Source organism: Chironomus tepperi, unplaced genomic scaffold (assembly GCF_022539635.2).
Source record: "Chironomus tepperi strain 1889 unplaced genomic scaffold, CSIRO-AGI_Ctep_v1 contig_12, whole genome shotgun sequence".
In the NCBI taxonomy this organism is placed as follows: Eukaryota; Metazoa; Arthropoda; class Insecta; order Diptera; family Chironomidae; genus Chironomus; species Chironomus tepperi.
This window is the reverse complement of record NW_027226134.1, coordinates 122,979-149,278: the sequence shown is the minus strand read 5'-3', so window position 1 is coordinate 149,278 and position 26,300 is coordinate 122,979. Positions and strand designations below refer to the sequence as shown.

Sequence of the window (26,300 nt, the reverse complement as noted above, 5' to 3'; positions counted from 1 at the left end):
ATCGAGTAAAAACTAACTAAAACGTAATAAATTATTTCCGATAGATGTAAAATGAAAGTGATTTGTATAATTGAATATTGTTTAAGGTAGGTCTGTACGAAGCAGCACAAAAAAATACAGTGGAATTACTATTGCCTTCCATTATAACATCCGATAATTTTTACGTAAATTTTTTTTAGTGCATTTTTGAAGATAGGTAGCTTATTAAAACACTTTGGTAGGTCAATCGACCAACTGAGTCGGCTGCCGTTAAAATTTATTTGAGCAGACATCGTAGAGAGCAGAGCTCGAAGTCGATTTTTGTATGGAAAATACTCCTCAAGTCGACTCGACTCCATACTCTCCGAGATGACTTCGAGCTCTGGTAGAGAGGCTAAATATTAGGGCTTGCCAAAATTAAATGCGTATAGATACAGAGATGCAAAAAACTGCAGGCCTGCGCATCTGGCCGAGACATACAAAATATCCTTTGTAAGTTCATTCTTAGAACTCAATTTGCGCATCACATAGTCTCAAATCTTGTAATCATTCCTAAATTCGACAATTATTGATTCTAGTTCATTAATATTTCATTTGTAAACATCCCTGAAGTTGGTTGCGAATGAAACATTTTACTCGGAAATTTGAATTTCGAATAATCGTTAAAAATATACTTTATGAATTAATCCGATGCTGTTTGATGTTTAATACTTTTTACTTTGAGGAAGTGAATTAGATCCCACTGAATCTTATATTGTGAATTGAGAAAGGTCATAGATCTGCTTCCCGAGTGGAACAGGCTGCGATTAGTCGACTTTAAGTCTAGTAACAAACTTGACATTTTTGCAGCTTGTCATATAATGCCAAGTTTATAACTAGACATAAGGTAGACTGATCGCAGCCTGTTTCAACCAAGCTGGCTTCTAATTAGATTCTCATTTGTTGCTTCAAAAAGACTGAGCGACAAAAATGCGCTGAAGTCGCTGGAAACAGTCGAGTACTTTGGTAATATTTTTTTATTATTCACCAAGCAATTCACAGTCAGAATATTCAAAATATTATTGCATTACAGTCAAGAATGAATAAATTTTTAAAGTTACTGACCATTATTCAATCGTCATTGTGTTGTCATTGCATCATTTGAAGGAGATTAAAGCATAAAGAAGTCTGGCAAATATTTACAGTTGCCTTCGTCACGAACTCGACAAGCAATTCTTATGCAGGAATTATATTGCATGCATGAATATTTCTTGCAAAATCATCTGATCGGAATGATTAATCGCTAAGCGTCAAAATGAGATATTCTTCTTTTTTTTGCAAATGTGCAGTTCAGACACAGAGAACAAAAGAAAGAGATAAAAATGCGAAATCATCTCCAATTTAAATGCAATTTACAGTTTATTCATTTTTGGCCAAAAGTTCGTTGATCTCTCGTTGAGAATCACTGATTGTTTCGAGAATATTGTGTAGTTATGCGGTAGTTTTATGAGTCAAACAACAAAAACTAGTATCGATGTGGTCACTTGTGACCGACGGAAGCGCATTTTTCAAAGAAGTCATATTTTTGGTGGTTACGTAAAAAATACGTACGTAAAACGTAAGGGAATTTTTGAAAAAAGTTAATCTAAGTAACCTTTTGTCGCACCAATCTATTTGGTTTTTCGGCAGTCACCTTTCTCATAATAAGCAAAAATCTGTATCAAACAAGCTTTAATTGGAGGAGTAGTTCAGCGGCAGACGGACAGACAGACAAAAAGCGGACAACATCGTCTTTTCCAATTAGAAAAATGCGCTAAAAAGCAAATTATTGATCAAAGATTTTTTAAAAATTAAGGTCACTAGAATTGCTTTTTGCCTGTGCTTGCTAACGAAACAAACACACTCAAAAGGAGGGTTCGTTGACATCGCAATCAATGAAATGTTCTACAAAATTCATAAAAAAAACTTCATTCATCTTAAATTGTTCCAAATGAGTAGTAAAAAAAATAATATTGTGATGCTGATATAATCAACAGGTCGTTCACATCTCCAAAAAGGAAATTCCATTATTGATCGTAACCGTCTTTTTCTGACTCATTTCTTACTCTCTTTTTTCTCTTTCCTTTACATTGTCGAATTATGTCTTCTTTCACTTTAAACATTGCAGTTGATTACTCAATCATGCAGTTTGCAATGCAAAAAATTAATAGGAAAGTCAGTTAATAATAATGTGATGAAAGAAGTTGAATGAACTGGAAAAATGTATGTATATTGAATAACATTTAATAGAGGACGAGCGCGTGCTTTATTATCTATAAATTGCTGACTGACCTAGATACTGTTGAGTCTACTATTGATAGTTATTGAACTTATCATGCTTGTATGTTTTATTAATTGATGTTTAAAATATAAATGCTTAACTTATCGCAAGGCCCGATTGGCACAAAAGTCTCAATGGCAGCCACTTGACATCAAAGTGCCAATTTTTATGGCAGTTAACCTGAAAATTGCCATGTGGAAGCCATATGGCATCCAAGTGCCAATTTTTATGGCAGTTAACATGAAACAAATCCATTTAGATGCAATATGGCATCTAAAAGCCATCTTTTATGGCAGTCAATATGAAAATAACCATTTGGATGCAATATGGCATCTAAGTGCCAATTTTTATGGCAGTAAGCATCAAAATTGCCATTTGGATATGAAAATTGCCATTTGGACGCAATATGACAGCCAAGTGTCAATTTTTACGGCAGTTAACATGAAAATTGCCATTTGGACAACCACTTGACTGCCATGAATAATTTGTGCTGTTCGGGCAAGAATATGATTATGTGCAAAAATGTCACGCGTTCTTTAAAATATTTTTATTTATTTAAGTAAATAGAAGGCGAGGCAAAAAAAATATTTTTGCTGTCAAGCAAATACTTATTACACATGTTTAACAAGTTCCATGCAGCTTAATAATTTTACAATAGCTTTTTTTTTAAAAAAAAGAGACGGATTTTAATTTTTTATTAAGCGATGGAGCTTTGCAAATATTGAAAAAGCAAATAGAGCTGTTTATTACTAAACTGTGTGCTGTGGCACACTTGTAAGCCGTGAACAATTTCAGGTTTTTTTTTTTTATTTTTTTTTATTTTCGAATACTCTCCTTGTAGAAGGTCGTGAATCTCTATTTATAGATTGGTATGGATAGGTGTGATTGGAATGGATAGGAGTGCTTGCTAGAGAGCAGTTTATTGGGTTCTTTTTGTCACATACTAAGGTATTAGATATAGAGCTCTGATATTATGTTATGATTGAGAACTAAGACAGTTCCTTTAGACTGAATCTTTCAGTGCTAAATGATCACGTCTACTAGAGTATTCATCTGAGAAACCATTGTCGCATCTGAAGCTGATTCTATGCCAGCAAGCAATTCAGGATATTAAGAACACACTCGATTGGAACAGACTGTTATTATAGAACAGACCGTATGTCTAGTTATAGACTTGACATATTTTCATGACAAGTTTTACAAATGTCAAGTATGTGTAAAGTTTATGACCAGACATGCGGTTGACTAATTGCAGCCTGTTTGACTCGAGGTTCTTTTCTAAACAATCAATATGGGAATTTTAGATCTACACCATTTGTTAATTTTAAAGTATTTGATGCTTCAACTGAGTTTTTTGGTAATTGGCAAGCGGTAGCCAGCGATAGAGCCAGCTTGAGGCGTCGACTGAGTGAGGCCATGGATCACACTTGATCTGTATGGCCAGCGAAGTAAATAAGTAACTGAGTTGTTTACTAGAATTAGCTCTGAGCTTGATTGACGGCACCCCTTGAATTTTGAAGTGCTGCAGCTTGATTGAAGTACTGCTGTGCACAGCTTGGACAACATTGATCTTCACTATAGAGCATATCATAGTACTCTTGGTGTAACACATGAAACCAGTCAAATTGAGAATTTACACAAAATGCAAGAACTTTTACAAAAATTCCCAAACTTTTCATCCACACCCCAAACTAGACCTAATTATGTCAATGCTTATTTCAATTGAAAAGTGTGCCACTGACAATAAAAGTTTAGAAGACGCTGAAACAGAAAAATGTGTACATTAAAGATATAAATACTTACATAAACGTATACGGTCTTGCAATTTCAATAACGATAATTTGACTAACTTATGTATCACAGTATATAGCATAGTTATTGCAGCTTAAGCGAAATGTAATTAACGCTGATTAACCTGAAAGATAAAAATGCATTAGCAGGTGATTTATATTAAATGGATAATTGTTATAAATTTGATATGGATGTTAGATAAAGTACAACTTTAATTTATGGACTTCCGCATTTTTGAGATGTTTTTCGTAAATATGCAGCATTTTTGCCAAACAATTAAATTTTATCAATGACATTTTTATTGAATTTTTGGTCAGGATCAAGCTCAAATGTCGATGTTGACTTAGACTTTGTGTTGATTATGCAACTACAGTCTACTAGTCTTCAGGCTGGTCCATAACTACCTAAATAATTTGAACGGGAAGCTGAGGCTCTTTGCTGTCGTCACCTGACGGAAAAATTCAATTTTATGTCATTTTGTCGTCAACACAATGTCACGCAACAGTGTTTTGATGACTGTGTTGTGTCGCTCTAGAAATCAATCAATATTCATTGAAAACTGCATCTGCAGGCATGATTGAACATATGTCAATAAAATCTATAGCTTTAATATTTACTTCCGTGTCAAAATATGCGACAAAAGGCTTAGATATCAGATCAGTCTTTAACGAGCATTAAATGTAAAATAAAGCATAAAAGACGCCCAAACATTAAATAAAGCCCTCAATAAAGATATACGTCCATATCAACAGCATTACATCAATTTCTAATTCATTCATATCTCCAAATCCATCAAGTGAAATCAATAGAAACTTGCCCATTAAATGCCTCAACATAACCTCAAAAAAAATCACATGGAAATTCCTATTGTTGCATTCACAAACATAAATATCGATAAATTCCAATAAATACTTGACAGTTGCCATGTGATTGTTGATCATTTATTGGGTTATAAATAGAATTACTATACATGTCCTACATATTCCTGCACTAAATGTATAAACATTTACTTCCGACATTTCATTCATTGTGTACATATCACTGTGCAGCAGTGAAAATTAACCACCCGACCAATTTACCCACAAAAAATATTTAGAACGTGATTAAGGATCTCAAACATCATCAAAGCTATTTTACATATGAAATAGTATCCTACATTGCAGGACAATGAACCACGATTTTATGCTCTACATTTTCTCTTTGTTTTCCTCAATTTCCTTACAAATGTATATCCTTTAAATATCAACATTTTCATGAATGAATTGAAATTTGTAGGAAGTATGTAGAGTAGCTGTAACAAAATTTATGTACAGCACGTTACAGTGTTAAGTAATGTCACACAAAATAATTTGGAATTTTTCCATGTTTAAATATGAATGTTGCCATAACAACGCTAGGTTATTGATCTAATATGTTGGAAATAAGCCTCATTTTTTTCCATATTCAAATCGGTTCATTTCGTTCAGTCGCGATTTGTATTTTGATCCTTAAACGTGTGTCGAACGACTACCTATTCTGTTACTCGACAGAACCAACAATTAAGACATATTTTTCTTTCCTTTATTAAATTAAAGCATAGGAAAAAATATAGACAGCTTGATAAATTAATATTTAAGGCGTATCTAATAAAGATGATCATTAAAGATCATAAGGATAGCATTAATCGTGAACTTTCGCTTGTGGAACAAAAGAAAATTCAGTGGGCAAAAGAGCGAGGTATGAGGAATTGCAGTATGTGGATATTCTTTTATTATTATTTTTTAATCATAGTGTGCCTGTCTCAAAAACGAGAGTTGCAAAACAGGCACCTGTCACAGGCAAAAACTGTACAATTCCTCAACAATTTTCTTCCAAAACCATACAAATTATCAAGAAATTGTACGGTTTTTACCTGTGACAGGTGCACCTCTGTCTGTTTTGCAACTCTGTCAAAAACGAACGTTAATTTTTTTTTTCAAAAATAATTTTGTCGTTAAAATTCAAATTTTTTGAACCGTTACTTTTACTTTTCTTCGTAACGTAAATTTTTATTTTAAAATAAGTTGAGTTCGAAATGTTTCGAAATTCGAAAAACTCGAATTTGAGACGGCCACACGTTGATATTTATTATGTCGTAGACATAGACATAAATTATTAATCCATGCATTAGTCTAGTTTTGAACAACGCAAAAAAACCATTAAAATAGTGAATTTTTTCAAATTACAGAGGAAATGGCAAAGCTAGAATCATATCACTCAAAATTGGCATCGAAATATGAACGGAATACGATACGGTATTGACACAAAAATCACTTTTACCTACACTAGCCAAAATGTTTGTGGAAAAAGAAATGGTTTAATTTTTATGCAAATTTTTCCTTTTATTCTTCCATTTGCGAATGGAATAAAACCATATAGAATACAGAATTGATAAACGAACATTATGTTTCATTCGATTAATTTTCCCTGACGTTTGATGGTTATACCGGTCATCGAACTGACTGGAACTCAAAATAATTTTATTTCATTTCTGGACGTTTTCATTTTAGTGATCAGATCTGCGGAAAAAGTTCCACTACTTCCTTTATGTCATTGACCATATGACGAACTATATGCAGTAACCCATTCAAAATTGCATTCAGTTCATTAGAGCATTCCATTCATATTTGATAAGGGAATTTTCATACAAATCATTGGGGTAAAATCTTTGGATCGAATCATTTAATTTTGATCCAATTTTTAGGATGTTATTGAATAATCATTATTCAATTTGATCCAAAAAATTTTGAAATGAAATTTGATTTTGAAACTTGGTTTTATTGTGTGAATTTCATCGATTATTAAATGAAGGCAACGTAAATTTTTAAAGGCGGTTAATTCTAGGCTCGAATATTAGACATTGATGCATATGTCGTAGACGATAGACATTAACTAGATAGTTTTAAAAGTCGACTAAAAATGACATTTTTCAAATTACAGAGGAAATTTTGGATCGACGTTTCGAAGAAAATATCATTAGTTGACCCCTTTTTTCCCCTTTTTTCTCCACATTAGAGTCCTGCCAAATCTTGATCTAACAATCATGTTGTGCTCTTCGGAGAATTTGTCCATTCGAAAGTAAGATCTCTGTCGCCGAGTAGTTAGGAAATAGAACGGATGTCTGAATCACTTCTTTGTGAATGCGTTGATTCGATTTCCATCAGATACCGATCATTCTGATGGAACCATTCTGATTCACTCGGTCTCGACCGAGACTTCGAAGAATTTCCATGTATACTCGGTTTCGACCAATCCTCGAGAATCAGAAAATATTGTTCTCGATATCAAGAACCCTTCTTTAGTTCATACCTTATTTTAGAGTATTCTAGAGGAAAATCAGTCTAAGATTTATAGCAGCTACTTACTATTCTTACTTAATTAGCAATAACTACCCATGACGTAAGCTCAATTAACAAGCCCCCATCCAAAGATATGTACGTCCCTGAACTAGACCAAAAAGAAAGTGTTTTTCAATAATAAGAACTAGACTTTCGCGAGACTTGAAGAAAAAGCAAATTTCCTTTCTTCGATTTATGTTTGCGTGATTTTTGCCAATGCAGGGATTGTTAAATAAACCTTTCATTGAATTTGGAGCTATAAAGAATTAGAATATCAAGGATTTGCCGCCACACTGTGACCTTTAATATTTTATATCACAAAATTATTCCTTTCTTGACGAAATAGCAAAAAAGTCCACAGGAAATCATTTCTTTTGTTCGTCCTTCAATTTCTAACCTCAAAAGAATTTCCATAAATACTTTCTAATAATAAGTCACACACAAAAAAAAAAGCCTTAATGCAAAAAGTTGTCCTCTAACTTTCTAATTTATATTTTAATTTTCATAGTCAAGGCAGTAACAATTCCGATCAATCATCAGGATATTTGAGTGGAAGCGGTGGATCTTCTTTGCCACCAAATGCTCACACGCTAAGCACACAAAATCAATATGAATTTAATTATGGTGAAACGCACTTTGATACAGCTGATAATAAGTCACAGAATACGGTACATCCAAAACATTATTCTATGGCATCGTCACTTAACGAGTATCCTTCCTCGTCAAATAATGAGCGTGAAGTGGAATTTGATGTCGTTCAAAAGTGAGTATGAACAATTTGCTCTATAAACCCTGTTTCTATACTTTATACTTTATGTAAATACGAAAAAAAAAGAACTCGTTCATATTTTATTATAGATTTTATGTCTATTTATTTATTTTTGCATGAAGAAACAATTTTAGACTGTATTTATATTTTATGTTATAGTAATTGGGTTAAATTTGATTGATTTTCGGATTATTATTTATTGTTTTTGGTAAAAAATTAATTCCAAAAAATGTTTGGGGTTGTGTGCTTATGATGTGGAACAATTTGTAGAGATATACTGTATCTGTTACCGAATGGACTTGTCTCTCTTGATCTGGGGACGACAAATCACATTTAGTTCTTCGTTAGATCAAGACAGACAAATTAAACCCAGTCTAGTCGAGGTTGTCCGATTACCACAAGTCGGTTAATCGATCCAAAATCCGACACTACACTGGCGTGACTCGAGGTCGCATGAATAGCACAATTGATCCAAAATCCGACAACAGACTGGCGTGTCACACTTATCACACGGAGTTACCCCTAAATCATTCCGATGTAACCCTGTGCCACGACAGAGTCATGTCGACAGACTGGCGTGTCACTGTCATGGTACAGGGTTAACCCTCGGTCATCACGATGCAACCCTGTGTCACGACAGAGCCATGTCGTCCTGAAGCCGGATTTTGGATCGACTTGTGCTATTCGGGCAACCTGAAGTCACGTCAGTCTTGATCTAACGAAGAACTAAATGTGACTAGCAATGAGAGTCGACGTGATTCTGTCATGGCACAGAGTTACATCGGGGTGACCGAGAGGTAACCCTGTGCAATGACAGTGACACACAAGTTTGCTGTCGGATTTTGGATCCGGTTTGTTTAGTGCCGGTCGGATAACAGACTCAAAATCCAGCATCAGACTTGCATGACTGACAAGGTTGGTGCTGGATTTTAGATACATTAACCGACTTATGCTATTTGGGTTGCTGTTAGTCACTCACAAAATAATGTGTCAGAAGGTCATGATGAGGTATAAGACGAATTTATTAATAGACGTACCTCATCGGATCATTTGCAAACTATATCTCAGAATGTTCAGTCATACTTCCATAAATGTTCCCATCATTTACAAACAACCCCTCACATTTAACCATGCATAATTTATTTCAGACCAATTGGAACGCCATCATCGGAATCATCGGTAACAAGTCAAGATATATTTTCCGTATCTTCGTATGCAAATTCATCAACAATTGATTCATCAATAAATTACCAAAAATCACGTGAAGGTAGGGCCAAATGGGGTTCATATCTCTTTGATTCATTTGCAAAGGATAATAATGGAAGGAGCTCCCGTAATACGAATGGTCCGGTATGGTTAGAAAAGTCTTTAAGTGAGGCACGTGATAGTGAAGAGGAAACAATGTCAATAAGTGTTCATTCCGTCTCATCCTTTTTGCGTGGTCAAAATGCTCCCGTTGATGCATACATACTAGCTGAACGTGAATCCAAACGTCGTAAGGCAATGGAACTGCAACAAGCTATAAAGGAACAATTAGAAGAACGTGAGAAAATAAAGAGATTGGAAAGAGAAAGGCAATGGCAACAAGAGAAATTAGAAGAGGAAAGGCTGGGAAGACAAATGGATATGGAGAAGCAACGATTGGAAAAAGAACGAAAAATTCAAAATGAGAAATTAGAAAATGAGCGAAGAAAGGAAGAAACAATGAAAAAAGCACTTGAGAAAGCAGCACTTGAGGCACAAATGGAACGAGAAAGAAAGAGAAGGGAGAAAGCTCTTGCCCTACAAAGTTCGTTAGACGAAACTATAAGCATACAGAAAATAGGTGAAAGAACTGAAATTTGTATTGAAGGATTTCAAAAGCCATTGACTGTTGATGTGTCCAAGGAAACTCCAGTTAAGGACGAATCGTCCAACAAAGTTAAAGTCATGGAACGTGAAGCTACACCTACAAAGAGCATAAATAATGACCAATCAGATAATAATAATGATGATGATAATGACGACGAGGATGATGGCGAAACAATATTGATTGGAACTCCAATAAAATTAAAGAAAAAGAATTTAGAGACATTTAGAAGAAAGTTTAATAAGCGTCAACAAAATACAGACAATGATGTCAAGACAAGTGATGAAGAAATGTCTACACCAAAAACAATCAAGTCAACCGAAAGTGTTAATAATGAGACGAATACAACAAAGTCAACAGCCAAATCGATTTCTGATTTAGAAGGAATTGCTATTGTTTTACAGACAATGCCATTAGTACCATTTGTTCCGCTAACTAATGAAATGTTTGGCTTCAATCAACTAAACAATTTAGCTCTCTTAATGGCCACACAAAATCGTTTAGGTAGTCCTAATGTCATGCTTCCCATCATTTCACGCGATATATCAACACCATCATCAAATGAGAAGTTGGATTTAAGCCAATTCATTATACCACAAAATAATCCATCAACAATTACACTACAAATTCAACAAGTCGATAACACAAAGCAGGTCATTTTGAATGATAATAATAAAATAACATCCATTCCACCGACGCCAGATGTGAATAACAATGGACATCCTTCATATGAGAATTCAAAGTCACAAGAGATACAAAATGAGTCATTGACTAGCACTGCTCAACAGGTTGCTCATGATAATTTTAAAACATCAATTCCAAACACACCACCAATTCAAATTTGTTCAACTCCGTCTATCCCGCATGATGGTACATTCACGAAAGAAGAATCATCATTTTCATGTCATGACGCATGTACATCCACTATCAATGAAAATAACTGTTATACGATGAAGGAGAATGAAATTAAAATATTAACGCCACAAAAGTATCGAATCACCTTACCAGCAACAACCACAAATGAAGCCTCAAAAACAGTCGCAACACAAACTGACTCATTCTTATTCTGTGAATTTTGTTCACATCAGTATCATAATATACTATCACATCATCGATGTTCACATTCTACAATTGATAATAACAATAATAATGTAACTGCCAATAGTAACAGCAATAATGTCCATAATGATGTCAATAAGCCAAAAGAAAAGAAATCTGGTGATAGACCAAAATGGGGTGTAAGAAATCCACCGATAAAATATCTTAAAGCAAGTGAACGTGACCCTTTCTATGGAAAGAGTCGTAAGAAGAGATATCTTAAGAAAGCAGCAAGCGAGAGCGAAAAGAATGATGATTCATGCACTTATAAGGATTGTCCGTTAGTTCAAAGTCCATTGCTCTCAAGACGATGCAACAAGTTGCAAAATAGGGAAAATTTATGCTCGAATTTATTGCCAATTAAAACTGATCGATTCGGTAGGATCTGTTTGGTTGATGAACAGAATTTTATTATGAAAGAGGCAATGAAGCGTGTGCCTTACTACACATCTGATACGGAAAGTTCTATTGACACTAAACATAGAAGTCTCTTTTTACCAAAAGCTAATGACTTTAAAGACATTTTTGTTGACTAAGTTATTTGATGACGATTAGTAAGCAGTTTGCCCGTCATTCAATGACGTTGCTTCTTTTATGAATATTTTTTTGTTGAAATAGACAATTTTAAGCTATCTGATTTGTTGACAATAGTGTATATTATACATTTTTAAGTAGAAGTAAGATCCAGGAGAACAGATTTTTAAGTTCCAGTTACGTTGACACTTTTTAACCATACTGAAGCATGGATTATTGATAAGAATTTTATTGTTGGCAAAAAACGTGCATTTTACGAAATGATTTACAAAAGTATTTGTTTCAAGCATTTATGTGTAATAAAATGAAGTTATACTCACATTGAAATGTATTTAATCTTCCTTAATTTTATTACTTTTATCAATAAAATATTTGTATGTGATAACAAGAACAATAGAAATCAGAAAAATGGATAAAAACACTTTATAATTTTCAACAATAATAATAAATAATTCACCGAATGTTTCTTCTTGATTACTACAACAATCTTTCATCATAAAATCTTTAACAGTTAACTTAATTAAACATTTATTGCACAATTTAAGGTTTATTGTTGAGTTTTTTTGTTTTTAGCTATTTTACCGAATACATAATTACAGACTTGATGTTACTTGTCCGACTGTCCAGGTTTCCTTTATTCTCAGCTTCTTGGCTTTAACGTTCTTGCATCAACATAATTTTCGGCACACCAACAGATCATGATTTCAGCATCAATCTATTCCAGTGATCGTCAGATTGATCGGTTCCATCTCGAGTTATAGCAATTCAAAATTATTAGTTTTAACGATATTTTGAAATTCAAACTCACTGAAAAACTCACAGCATACATAGTTTCAATCCCTTCAAAGAAAAATATAAACAAGAACGATTTCCTTAAAAATATATTAATTACAGCAGATTTACAGGATATTCCTTCATTTAAATAGTCAATACAGGATCATCAAAACACATACAAAATGGCTTTAGCAATGCAAAAGAGAAATAATGTAAGTAAACCATAGAAATTGATAATTAAAAAAAAAATTAATTTAATTCACGTTTCTCCTGCTATTTCTATAGGTGAGACTTCCTCCAGAGGTCAACAGAATCCTTTATGTCAGAAACCTTCCATACAAAATAACCAGCGATGAAATGTACGATATTTTTGGAAAATATGGAGCAATTAGACAAATTCGAGTCGGAAACACTCCAGAAACCAAAGGAACTGCTTTTGTGGTCTATGAGGATATCTGTAAGTATACTATTATGTTCATCAAGTAATTTATGCTAATAAAAATTGAATTTAATTATAGGGGACGCCAAAAATGCCTGCGATCATCTTTCTGGATTCAACGTTTGTAATCGATATCTCATTGTGCTGTATTATCAAGCATCAAAGGCATTTAAGCAACAAGATTTGAATGCAAAGGCAGAGGAACTCGAAAAAATGAAAACAAAATACAACATAAACTCTGAGGATTTACGAAAGTAAAGGAAATTAAACCATAAGCTTTATTTTTAAGGAATCTTAATAAATTTAAACATTTTTAATTAAATACACTTAAGTCTCGATTGTTTCAATGAATCCGCAAGCTGTTTGTGGATCAAAGAAGAAGTAATTGTAATGAGGTGCGTCTTTTTGTGAGACTGTCTTGATGACTTCCTGTGCAACAGCACCGCCAAGAATTGCAGAACTTGGTGAAATTTGTCCAAAAACATGCTCAAAGTAAATGTCAGGAATCAAATTGGCATCGGCCATGGAGTCTCTTATAGTCAATAATTTCTTAATATCTTCATCTCGATGTGCAGGCAATGGATCACGATTTTCATCTTCACGGAACTTTTGTAAGATCTTCATGACTATATAAGCAGGTCCAGTCTTCTTCATACGTTTTGCGAAATATTGAGACTTAAAGTCAAAGTTTATTGTCGATTCCAATGATGGGAAATTAAGAGTGCGTTTTGTTGTGTGCTTGACTGGTTCTGTCTTGACTTTCTCGTGTGGCTTTGAGATTACTTTATGCTTAATTATATCCCTGGAAATGAAACAGTTAATTAGTTCCAGTTAGTCTATTAATCAGTTATAATTCACTTACTCTGCAAATTCATGTTCCTGTAAGTCAGCAAAGCTGAATCCAAACATTCCCCACATATCAGCAGCGAAGAACTTGATTTTATTTTGGCGACAGATGTTGTCAATACGGATCTGTTCAGCAATGCTTGCCTCAGTAATGACAATAACATCAAACTTCTTGAAGAATTCTTCATCTTTATCACTTAAATTTCCTGTATCTGCTGTCAATTCAACCATTGGATTCAATGCCTGTGCTCTTAATAAGCTCACTTCTGCACGGAACTTTCCTTCTTCTGTTGTTGGAATGAAGAATTGCGAAGCAAAATCCAGTTTGGATACTTTTGCGTTATCTAAGAATGTTACGGACTTTAAGCCTGCTAAGATGATATTCTTAGCGATTTCTGCTCCTAAACCATTTAATCCAGCAAGTAAAATTCTGGAGTTTCTCAATCTGTAATGGAATTAATGATTTTATGTCATGATTTATGATTTAATTTTCTGGATCTTACTTTTTCTGATTTTCCAAGCCCCACAAGCGAATCTGTCGATCATACAACTCAGCCTCTTCTGCTGTAAGTTCATGGATAACGTTCTCAACCATTTTTACTTATTTTAATCACGGATTTCTAGTTTAATTAATAAAATTGCAAAAATTATCGAAATTGTCGGCTTTTTAAGCACACGAAGGGACCAAAACTACGCATTGCGGGAAAATTCAAATTTATATTCACCCCAAAAAACGGTCAGCATGTTATGGTGAATTTCTCATCTAAAGTATCGAAAAAATATTGTCGCTCTCGTACAATCGTTTCAGTTTCAAATCAACCATTAAACTGTGCACGCTTAGCAATTTTTTTGTGTATAAAGTAAGTTTATATTTTTTCGCGACCGTCTACCTTATGCGCATCTAATCTTATCTTTTATACACTAATAAATTACACTCGTTCATGCACTAAATATCACTCTCCGTAAAGGTCAGTCACGGTTCTTGAGGTGTGCAAATGTCACATTATCTTAATGAAAGTGAACAAAAAAAAAGAAGTGAAATTCGTAAGAACCACAAAATTAGCATCCAATGACTTCAAAATTGGACTTTATACGAAATTTGCATTCTTTTATAGAATAAACAGCAACAAAAAAAATAAGCGACTTAAATAGAAAACATATAGTGATGTAATATACTTTTTCGTGTTTGTGCTTTAATATACATTGCGCCCACCTACGAGCTCCATTCATGAGGTGCAAAATAACAACTTATGGTGATTCAAAACGGAAGAATAAGATTGACAGTGTTGACTTTTAAATTTGAATGTATGGCCACTGATTAATAGAAAATAATAGAATTAAGGCAATGCGAATGCATGAATAAGACAAAAAGTCAATAATCATCGTTAATGCAAGTAGTGACTTAACATATTAATTTAAAGTGATGATGTGCAACAATCAACTCATTTGTAGTCAAATTGGGAATGATGATTTTGTTAAATGGACTATGAAAATATTATCTACGTGGTTATTGCTCGTTTATTGCACTCGGGCATTCGTAATATAAGAAAAAGGAAACTTTTCATTTCCTTTAAAAAATAGTTGCTGATGACCAAAATGTCAATATGGGATGGACTTGGAATAAGTTTGAATGGAATGGGAATTGAATTGGTTGATTTTAGAGCGCATTTATGGATGTTTGTGCAGTCTTATGACTGAATTAGAGGAATATTAATACAGAATCTTAAATCTGTTTTTAACGGTCATTTGAGATTTGAATAATATTTATTATTCATAGTTGAACGCCCTTTTTCAAAACAAAACTTCAGTCTGAAATTATTAATTTTGCAATTAGCAAGAAATTATTAATTAGTGAGTTATTAAGTTGCTGTATAAGTCACAGTGGATCAACAGGAACTAGCCATCACAAGCAAACAATCCCCACACATCAGCTTAAGAACCCTAAGTCGAATAAGCTTAAAAAAATTTAATTGTTCTGCATTATTCAGCAATATATTTTTTGATTCATCCTTAATCTCCCCGCCACAACTGATGTCATAAATATTTTTATGACTTGAACTGTCTTTTTATAGCAAAATTGATGAATATTTTTTATTCTGCAAAATCATATGGAATTTTTAAGGAAATTAAGCTGATTAATCGATATACGGTGACTAATCATAAACACTTGAAAAGCTTTGAGATAAACAGACGACATACAGGCAATGCTAGAAGTCATAACATTTCAAAATAGGCTAAAATAATCACGGAATGGTAATGGAAAATGAGTTCACATTGAGTGACTGAAGAAATATATGGATTTAAAAAGCCAAATAAGGAAAGCAAGTTTCTTCTCTCGTGGTTAGCTCTTTTTATATGGTTGAACGGATTTTTAAAGTCTTAGTGCTGCTGATGGAAGCGCATAAACTTTCATTTTTTGAAAGGTTTTTAACGGTTTTTTGAAATTCAAATTTTTAACGGTTTTCAAAAATTCAAAATTTCATCGATTTTCAAAAAATTCAAACTTTTTAAAGATTTTCAACTTTTATTAACGTAGCCAATCATTACTCGTGACTCATCAAGCTACCTTTTCTCAAAAGTCCGTTCGAAAAAACAAAATAGAATTGTAAAAGCATTTATGTTGAACAGTAGAGTTCATTGTAATAAAAGACTGAGTGACTTGATACTTGATACTCGAGATTCCTTCTCTCCATTGTGGCTTATTTTCTTAATGCTGCCAATAATATTTTTTTGAAAAGCGGTTAAGGCATAAAAAATATTATTTATATTGACAGCAGAAGCCCAAGAAAGATCGAAGATCACCGCGAGAAATTAGAGACATAAAATCGTCGAATACTTGAACTAAGCAAGGATTTCGTACACTTGAAAAACTCTAATTCGACCTTGCTTACATCTTATAAGCCAAGCTCTTGAACGTTGAGTCATGAATCATAAAAAATTTGTTTAAAAAAGATGTTTTTAATTTTTTTTCTTTTCTTTCTTCAAAAACCGCGCGAGAGAAAATAAGAAGAAGTCTGAAATGAATTTGAGATATTGTGTGCGATGCCAAAGGAGAAACAAAAATTAATAATGACGCAAAATGCTAAAAATAATCGTATGGAAAATGAAAAAAAAAAAAATTAAAATTTTTGAATGAAGGTTGAAAATTCTATTGAGATGAAAAGCTCTGGAATTTCTGGATTATTTCGCGCATGAATGCGGTCTTCAATACAAGTTGGGGGTCTGAGGTTTGAATAAAGTCAGTTTTAAGTTGATTTTTGCAATTCCAAAGGTTACTTCGAAATTTTTCAAATATTTTTGTAACGGAAATTTCAGAAAAGATTTTAAAAAAATTGAAAAATGATGACAAGGGGGTCCTCGGTTTGAATAAAATTAATTTTTGAAATTTCAAAGGTTACTTAGATTTTTTAAATTTTTTTGTAACGGAAATTTTGAATTCGTTCAAAAAAAGCGTTGAAATTTCAAAAAACGTTAATTATTCAAACCGAGGACCCCCTCCTCTGTACGATCGTTTAAGGCAATGTTTTCCGTTCATCAAAAAAGAGATCGTTCGTGATGAATAAATAATGAAAATGAAAATAACAAAAAAACTGGTTTCAGAATCAGAAGTTTTTTAGAATGTGCAAAAAAGTGATCATACTGTGGCAAGACGAAAAGAAGATGAATGTCAAAAAAGATATAAAAAAATACACAAAAATATTGCATCATTGACAGAATCTCAAAATTTTTCCTATAAACATGTGGACTGAGAGGGACTGAGAGGTTAATCATTTTGAGGTGTCAATTGTGCTACTTTAAGTTTATAACAAACAAATGTGCGACATTTATAACATGTATTAAACTATTGTATGAACAATTGAGAGCAATGGCTGTAGATGTATGTGTATCTAAGTAAATTTTCTCAACAAACTGTATTTTTTTTTTCTTTCTTCTCAAAAGCCAATAGGCGATTAACCTTGACATCAAAAAAATCCGAAACTAATTTAGAAATAATATTTTAAAGAAAATAAATAAAATATGGAATTAGCAATTATTCTATTGTATGTAATGCTGCATGGGCGGAATTTAGAATTTTCTTTGAAAATGAGTTTGTTTGGAATCGTGAAAAAAAAAGATTAAAAAACTGTTTTAAAATGTTTTTAATATCAATTTGAACATTTTAAAAAATTTTAAAATTTAAACTTTTTAAAAATTTGAAAATTTAAAACTTTTCAAAAATTTAAAATTTTTAAAATTTAAAAAAATTTTAAAAATTTGAAAATTTAAAAATCTTTTTAAAAATTTGAAAATTAAAAAATTTCAAAAATTAAAAATCTAAAATGCTTTTTAAAAATTTCAAAAACTAAAAAATTTTTAAAAAATTTTTTAAAAATTAAATTTTTGAATTTTTTTTTTAAAAATTTTTAAAAATTTGAAAATTTAAAAACTTTTAAAAAAAAAGTTTGAAAAAAACTTTAAAAATTTGAAAATCTTAAAAAATTTTCAAAATTTAAAAAACTTTTAAAGGTTGAAAATCTAAAAAACTTTAAAAAGTTGAAAATCTAATAAAAATTTTAAAAATTTGAAAATTTTAAATTTTTTTGAAATTTGAAAATTTTAAATTTTTTAAAAATTTGAAAATTTGAACTTTTTAAAAATTTGTGAATTTAAAATGTATTTTAAAATTTAGAAATTTAAAACTTTTAAAAATTTGAAAGTTCAAACATTTTAAAAAGCCTTTAAAATTTTTAAAATATGAAAATTATTAGAACATTTTATTTGTTCATGGCAGTAAGCACAATTTTTCCGCCATTTACAATTTCATACCAAACTATTCTAAATACCAAAGCCTACTCCACGCACCCACCCCTCAATCCATTCCTGTTAAATAACTTACTCAACGATCTACACCTACAAATTCTTCTAATCATTTGAAAAATAAGAAACATCATTTCAGTTGATGAGAAACAGAAAACAGACATACAACAACAAAAAAATGATTTCTCATCAACAACAAAAGAAGATAAAAATTATTATTCACTTGTTGAGCAGCACAACTGGCCGCAGGTTTCAGTTTATAACGTTTCACATTTGAGTTGCAATTGAAATACATCTTCCTCCTTTCCTTCTCTCTCATTTTGGATTTTTTTTAATTGTGTGCATTATTGTTCATTTCAAAATAAACGGAATGATGAAAGTAAGCCTGTAAGTCGATACTCAAAAGCATTTTGAAAAATCAAGCACAATGATGCTTCTCAATGATTAAAAAAAATGCTATAAAACAATAATAGAATGGAAAATAAATTAATCACACATGTTTGTGAATTCCGAATCGAATTTCAGTGCACAAAAGAAATGATCAGAAATAAGTATTGCGGAATGGAAAATTTTTTTGAGGGAAAATCTGGCAATTGCCGGTGAATTTTTTGATGTAATATGGAGCTTTTGTATTCATAATAACATTTGTTGCTGATTATTTACAGTTTTACACTCAGTAAGTCATGAGAAAATTGGAATTTTGAATGAAATTGAATTTTAATTATAAAAAAAATTATTAACGGTCATTTTGAATTCAAATAATGGAAGAAATTCTAATTAGTTGATTGCCCCTTTCAATGTTGCTTACCTTTTTACAGTTGTTTACCCCTTTCAATGTTGTTCTCCAAATTAAAAAATAACATTAACGGTCATTTTAAATTCTAAATTTTGAAGAATATTTAAATACTTGATTACCCCTTTCAATGTTACTTACGCTTTGATGGTTGTTTAACCCCTCTAAACACTGTTTAACAAAATTTTAAAAAATATTAAAGGTTATTTTACATTTAAAATTTCTTTTAGTATTGTTTAACCTTTTGATAGTTGTTTACCCCTTTCAATTTTGTTTTCAAAATTGTTAACGGTCATTTTAAAGTCAAAATTTCTGAGAAAATATTCATAGTTAAATACCCCTTTCTAAGTTGCTTACTATGTAATAGTTATTTACCCCTCTCAATGTCATTTACATTCCTTTGTGTAATACCGCAGTGCAAATAAGTCAAATAAACATTATGATTATTTAATCTGAATTATATCAATGTTAGACAGATCTAACAATCTAGTTTGAGAATGACTTGATACGTATTTCGCGAGAAATATCAAATCCAGTTTATAATAAGGAAGAAAATCGAGTAAAATTCACAGAAATCTCCACTGATCATTCCGCGACTTGTTTCATTTGAATTCAAACAAAAACTACGTAAACATTACTAAAGATCAAGCCATAAATCATTTGACATGATGAAATGAACGCAAAACAGCATGTCTCTGCAAAAATAAGAGTCTCTATTTCCAAGTAAAGCCTCTATTACGTCGTGGAGAGAAACTAGTTTGAACAGTAGCTTAATTATCAGATTCTCTGTTATTAATATTCATTATGTAATCATCTCTCGTGTTGTCTTAATACTTAAGATTAAAAACAACATTGTTGCTTACTTCTCAATCACACCGATTGCTATGACTTCATTCATTTACTCATTCATTCATGATTTTTTTTTTCAAATAATGTAATTCGTGATGAAAATAACTTTAAAATGCGATTTAAGGAACGCCTACATGCTGTTTGATCTCCAAATTACTCTTTTTCTTCTATAATATTATATTTTGGATGTTGAAGAAGTAGACGTAGGTATTTTATTAGAAATTTTTTTTGGCTTTTTTTTATTGAAAATTTTTAAATTTATAGAATGGGAATGGAAATAGTTTCGGGAAAATGTGAAGCAACATTAAGATTGTTTATGTATTACACAAAGGAAGCGTGCATAAGAGATGTTGTGGTAGTCACACATGGCGCTTTTTTGCGTAATTTATTAGTCGTCGACAGTGATTTAGAATATTTTTGTTACGTCTGACCATGTGTATTATGAGACGAAATGTATTTTTTCGTGTGTGTGGGGGTTGTACGGATGTGACGGTCAAATGTATCTCGAGCGACAGTGTGGGAAATTTCATTTCCTGTCTAAGAAATGCGTCATAAACAACAGACAGTTACTCGAATATTTCACGTGGCTGCAACGTGACAGACACAAAGTGACAATCACACAGTTGCAATGTGACAAAAAAATGGCTCCAATGTAGCAGACACACGGTTGCTGACACCATATGACAGTCACACAGCTTCCATATGACATTTACACAGTTACTTTATGACAGTCACACAGTTACTATATGACAGTAACACAGATTCCAAATGACAGTCACACAGCTACTCTGACTTAGCATCAAGTCAGGGTCACACCAACCTGAGTCTGGATTCTTGACTAATTAACTGATTATGCTTTACGAATTAATCTCTGTTTAGTCTACAACTTCCAATTCCTAAGAAATATAAGACAGCATTAGTGATCGACCGCCTAAAGTAAGATAGTATTATTTAGCACCCAATTATATTTTTAGCAGAATGTCTTAATTATGTGGGTTGTAAATCTAAAAAGCTGTTTATTTATTTATTTACCGTGCACATGTGTCGGAATGATCTCTCTCAATGGTGAATATTTTACTCTCATCCGACTGACTACACACATAATATTTTCAAGATCACAAAACATGGGACACATCGAAGGATGTAAAAAAGATTTTTCAAGTTTGCATGTGAATCATCTCATTCATGCTCATTCACACGATTCTAATTTTATTAACAAAGATTTGCTTTCTCATTTTTCATGAAATTCCGATGCCTGCTTTGCTAAATCACGAAAGTTAAACACATTTTTTTTTGTCTGTGTACTTTGTGTGCCGGATATTCGGCGATTGGCAAACGAAAAATTTTTATTTTGTATTCTTTACTAAACGGATAAATTAGTACAATGACGATGGCTTAATGGAGCTTGACCTAATTCAATAAATGAAAATGAGTTTGAAAGCAGGGGAAAAAAAAATCATTTAAATTCCATAACAGAAGTCATCGAAATGCTGTCATTGTAATTAATTACAATAAATTATTATCAACCATGCTTCATAAAAAAATAAATCGTGATCAATTGAACACAATGGTTAATGCTTCTTTTATAATCATTTTCAATAAAGACTTGCGATGACATGCTTAAGCAAATACATGTCCCGAGGGGCACATTTGTGGTGTGGAGCTGTCATTTTTCCAACAGATACATGGTTGCATTATGACGAATACATGGCTGCAATGTGAGAGATACATGGTTGCAATATGAGAGATACATGGTTGTATTGTGACAGTCATACGGTTGTATTGTGGCAGTCATAATGCTGCATTGTGATAGTCTGATACGGGTGCAATGTGACATTCACGCGATTGCATTGTGACAGTCACACGGTTGCAATGTGACAGTCACACAGTTACAATATTACAGTCACACAGATACAATGTGACAGTCACACAGGTACAATGAAACAGTCACACAGATGCAATTTGGCAATCATACAGATGCAATGTGACAGTCATACAGATGTAATGTGACAGTCACACAGATACAATAAGACAGTCACACAGTTGCAATGAAACAGTCACACAGATGCAATGTGGCAATCATACAGCTGCATTGTGACAACTACGCAGCTTCAATGTGACAACCACGCAACTGCATGTGATAGTCACACAGCTACCATGTGACAATCACACGACTACCACATAACTCTCATTACCGCGATGTGCTGTTCGGTCACCCATTAGAAATTATCTTTCTTCATATCGTATATCTAGTGTCAGCTCTAATGTCGTATAAATTTCCTCGAAAAGCATTTTGTTACGCTGTGCATAGACAAACAATGGCATCAATTTAGAAAAAAGAAAAAATATTGAATTTTCTCAGAATGTTTGCTTAATAAAAATAACATCCACGGAAAGTGGGATTGAAGATATACAGACAAATTAAAAAAAAATCTCAAACTCTAACAGAAATGCACATTTAACTTTATTGTTTGTTGAAATTTGACTCGAGCTTTATGGTCAGATAAAAATCATTGGATGCTTAAATAAAGAAATAAATAGTCAAATTTCTCAAATATAATTTTTTCGGGAATTAAGACAATGTAATAAAAATAATAATAAAGCTGTTGGGCCATTAGTGTGACTATTTGTTTGGTTTTTAAGACGAGATTCTCAGATTTTTAATTTTTATTATGTTTTGAAAACAAATAGTTGTGTAAAATGTAGTATTTATCTCAATACAAATTGCTAGTGGTCGACTTCGGTTTTATAGGGACAAGTAGACTCGACTCTATATAATATTTGAGCCTTTAATCACTGACACAGTAGTAATATTACTTTTAGAGATAAGTATACGGCAGTATTTGGCAGTGAATTGGCAGTGAATTATTAAGGCATTAAATGTATCTTATAGGCCATATACTAATGTTTCTTTGGCAACTGTTCTAATATACACTATAGTAAATTACTAAGGGTTCTCGCTGACTTAGTCTAAAAGCTTCATGTCATGCATAGCTTATGTTGTGAGAAATATATCATGTTCATTCATCATGTTGAGCAACATAGATACTTCCAAAAGCTCGAAAGATTGATACAAAATCATTTAGAAAGTCGTATCTTACATCTAAGCATTAGTATCATGACAACGCTAGTTGTATGTTATAAAGCATAAGTTAGACTCGTTTCTCACTGTCAGAATTTGACAGTGATTTGTCGCTGGTTGACATAGAATTACATGTATCAGGAGAGGATTTATGCATCGCTATGCATATGTTGTAATCAGAGCTTGAGGTTGACTTTTGGGAAAGTTGAAGGAAATACCGTTTACTTATTTTTTGACCGTATAGATCAATTGTGAATGATTGGAAGTCATGCTTCCCCAATTTTCGTCTGAAGCTGCGTCCTATCGCTGCCAACCCATTGCCAATAATCGATGCCAAGTGCATTAGTTCTATCGACTGAAATCACTATTTATATAAAACTTGAGTCCTCTGACCAGTCCTGAATTCTTAAATATTCGAGATTGAAAACTATGGAATGTACGGAGATCAGAAATTCTGGGTATCGATAATGATCTGAATGCACAGCATTCTTGATAGATAAGCAATATGTTATTCAAATCTAATGTCAGTCATATCCAAGTACAACATGCTATGATTAGTTGACCATATGTTTAATTATATTGACGTTTTATGACAAGTTCGGAAGTTCCATAAAAGTTAATTTTATTGCTAGACATTCGGTCGACTAATTGCTGCCTGTTGCACTCGGGAAACATATATTCTTAACTTAAAGTAACATTCCCAAAAAATCAAGACAAACAGAACTGTTTCTTCACTAATATCCAAATCTCAACGCTAATCAATACTATTAAGGTGTGATTATGTTTAAAACCAGACTTCTTATAACTTTTTTACGATTAATCAAGTTGCTTTTTTCGATGAATACGCATGAAATTTAATCCAAATTGACTACAAGCCCCCAGATGCAAATCAATCAATTCAATAACCAGAAAAATATGAAAAATTTCCCAATATCATAGTGTAAATCTCACTTTATTTCCCAATAAAAGAACCGATAGAGTAAAGGAATTAAAGAAATAAACATTTCAATAGACTAGTAATAAAAAACAGATAAAGATTCTTTTTTTGTGTGTAATTTACAGTAATCGGAAGACGGAACGAGACAGAATAGTATATTTTTATTAGTTGACCTATGAGTTGATATTCAATTTTGAGGTTTTATGGCCTTTAGCATACATTATTTTCATTTATTTACATTCTTTGCTAATTAGGTTGACTAGCGTCATAGATTAGTTCCATTCAAATCTTTTACACATTTTTCTATGTTTTTTTCATTACAGATTTTTGTTCGAAAAGCATACACGAATTAAGCATACATATTAAGAGCATTTTCATTCGTAGTACAAAAACTAAGTCACTAAAATGGGATCACCAAACCGGTTGAGATCGTGTTGTGGATGTGCTAGCTTAAAAGCTGGTACTATTATTGCTGGTACATTAGGAATTCTTCTGTCGATTGCCACTATTGCTATAGTTCTCTATGCAAAACTTGATTATAAGACAATTGTAAGTCACACATATTCAATTAAGCATGTCTAATTTCTAATTTATGTCAATTTTTCCCATAGATTTTCGATGATATTATTCCAAAATCTGTTATTAAAATAATTTTAATCGTCAATTTGTGCATGACAATCATTCTATCATCATTATTGATCGTTGGAGCATTAATCGTAAGTCTTAATTGATGATAAATTCTTTAATGACATGAATTATGAAAGCAAAAAAACTTTCTACTTACAGAAAAATCAATATCTCTTTTTACCATGGATCATTTTGGGTATTATGCTGTGTATTGGTCTTTTAGTTGATGTCATTTACACGGCAGTTGTATCATTTCTTGATGATAAAGTTGAAAATGGAATATTTTGGCTTGTTTTTGGATTACTTGCTGTTGGTAAGTTATGTGGATGATGGAAATGCTGTTTGCTAGGTGGTTTTGGCTGTGGATATTGTAATTGTGGTATTTGTAGCTTAATTAAATGAATTCCTTACAAATTTCTTATGAATTCCTTATGGATTTACAATAATGTTTATTCTTTGGAGTTTAAAAACAAACTGAGATTTTATATGAAAAGGGGTGTTCAACTATGAACAATAAATATTATTCAAATCTCAAATGAACGTTACAAGAGTAGATCTAGCACGGATTCATCAGATTCATGCCAAAGTCTACCCAAATTGACAAAAATACGTTAAAACTAGTTTATGGCCACTCAATGTCTAGTTGATGTCTAGATTTAACGTATTTAGATCCACTCGGGTTAGGTACAGGTCTATTTAGTAGCTAACTCAACTAGCATTAATGAAGATTGTCATTAGCACTTAGAAACAGATGGATGAAATGTTCCTAGTCATAGCCATACTTTGAGTTCACAGCCTACTCAGATTTTGCATGTTAAAATATTCCTGACTACATACAAAACTTGAATCGACTCCTAATAACACCCAAACCCCAGCAAACTGCACAACTGAATATAATCAATTTATTTACAGTATAATTAATTAAATTTTCAATGCCTCTTTTTAGTCATCTACTTCTACATGTGGGCAGTCGTATTATCACACTTTTTGCAACTCAAGGAACAAAACGATCGGGGTCGGTATAGCAGAACACCATATAGAAGATAGACACAAACTGAGTGAAAATAAAATTAATAAAATTTTTTTACTTAACAATTTCTCACTTTAAAAGTAAGAGATTTGGAATCAGGAACTTAAGCCTTAAAAGTTTTTAACTTTTTGAATATTTTTGAATTTTGTCAAAATTTTTAAGTCAACGGAAATTGATCTTTATATCTAAATTTATAAAAGCTTCCTTAATCATTGAAGCTGTTTTGATATTAAGTTGGAAATATACAATTTTTGGAACAGCAATCTCTTCTTTTAAATGCAAGATGTTCATTAACTGATAAGTTTAAAAAATAATTGTTTACTTTAATGTAACTTAGAAATTACTAATGTGCTTTAATTCATGTTATTTATTTGAGATGAAAATAAATGTATTTTAACAAAAAAAGTCTTTTGATCTATCTTCAGAGTTTTGATATGCTGTAAAGGAAGTG

The 26,300-nt window shown here is 32.2% G+C and overlaps 5 protein-coding genes across 6 annotated transcripts in view; 3 read left to right on the top strand and 2 right to left on the bottom strand.

The window, feature by feature from the left end:
• Positions 1-12,363, bottom strand: part of Oatp74D (Organic anion transporting polypeptide 74D) — a 33,985-nt gene extending 21,622 nt beyond the window's left edge. Inside the window, exons 1-2 of the mRNA XM_070638340.1 lie at positions 11,996-12,363; positions 4,082-4,193 (exon numbers count right to left, since the gene is read on the bottom strand). The gene's annotated coding sequence lies outside the window, so the exon portion shown is untranslated. The remainder of the gene's footprint in view (positions 1-4,081; positions 4,194-11,995) is intronic.
• On the top strand, positions 7,482-11,966 carry LOC139088367 (J domain-containing protein DDB_G0295729). Its single transcript, XM_070637572.1, has 3 exons — positions 7,482-7,486; positions 7,934-8,188; positions 9,343-11,966. The coding sequence occupies exons 1-3, from the start codon at positions 7,482-7,484 to the stop codon at positions 11,675-11,677; spliced, it is 2,595 nt and encodes an 864-aa protein (XP_070493673.1). The 3' UTR covers positions 11,678-11,966.
• Positions 12,364-12,486: 123 nt separating the features above from the next.
• On the top strand, positions 12,487-13,219 carry Sf3b6 (splicing factor 3b subunit 6). The gene is made up of 3 exons (XM_070638408.1): positions 12,487-12,661; positions 12,735-12,906; positions 12,968-13,219. Exons 1-3 carry the CDS (start codon positions 12,632-12,634, stop codon positions 13,144-13,146), a joined length of 381 nt encoding a protein of 126 aa, XP_070494509.1. The 5' UTR covers positions 12,487-12,631; the 3' UTR covers positions 13,147-13,219.
• Positions 13,126-15,406, bottom strand: Aos1 (activator of SUMO 1). The gene is made up of 3 exons (XM_070638373.1): positions 14,238-15,406; positions 13,751-14,179; positions 13,126-13,690 (listed from the first exon to the last, which is right to left on the bottom strand). The coding sequence occupies exons 1-3, from the start codon at positions 14,327-14,329 to the stop codon at positions 13,216-13,218; spliced, it is 996 nt and encodes a 331-aa protein (XP_070494474.1). The 5' UTR covers positions 14,330-15,406; the 3' UTR covers positions 13,126-13,215.
• Positions 14,536-26,160, top strand: LOC139088995 (uncharacterized). 2 transcript variants are annotated; one of them, XM_070638384.1, is made up of 5 exons: positions 14,536-14,594; positions 24,516-24,741; positions 24,804-24,908; positions 24,979-25,132; positions 25,766-26,159. In XM_070638384.1, exons 2-5 carry the CDS (start codon positions 24,598-24,600, stop codon positions 25,864-25,866), a joined length of 504 nt encoding a protein of 167 aa, XP_070494485.1. In that variant the 5' UTR covers positions 14,536-14,594; positions 24,516-24,597; the 3' UTR covers positions 25,867-26,159. The 2 variants fall into 2 exon arrangements, with proteins under 2 accessions (XP_070494485.1, XP_070494495.1); XM_070638394.1 differs by lacking the exon at positions 14,536-14,594 and having other exon boundaries at positions 25,766-26,160.
• Positions 26,161-26,300: the final 140 nt, after the last annotated feature.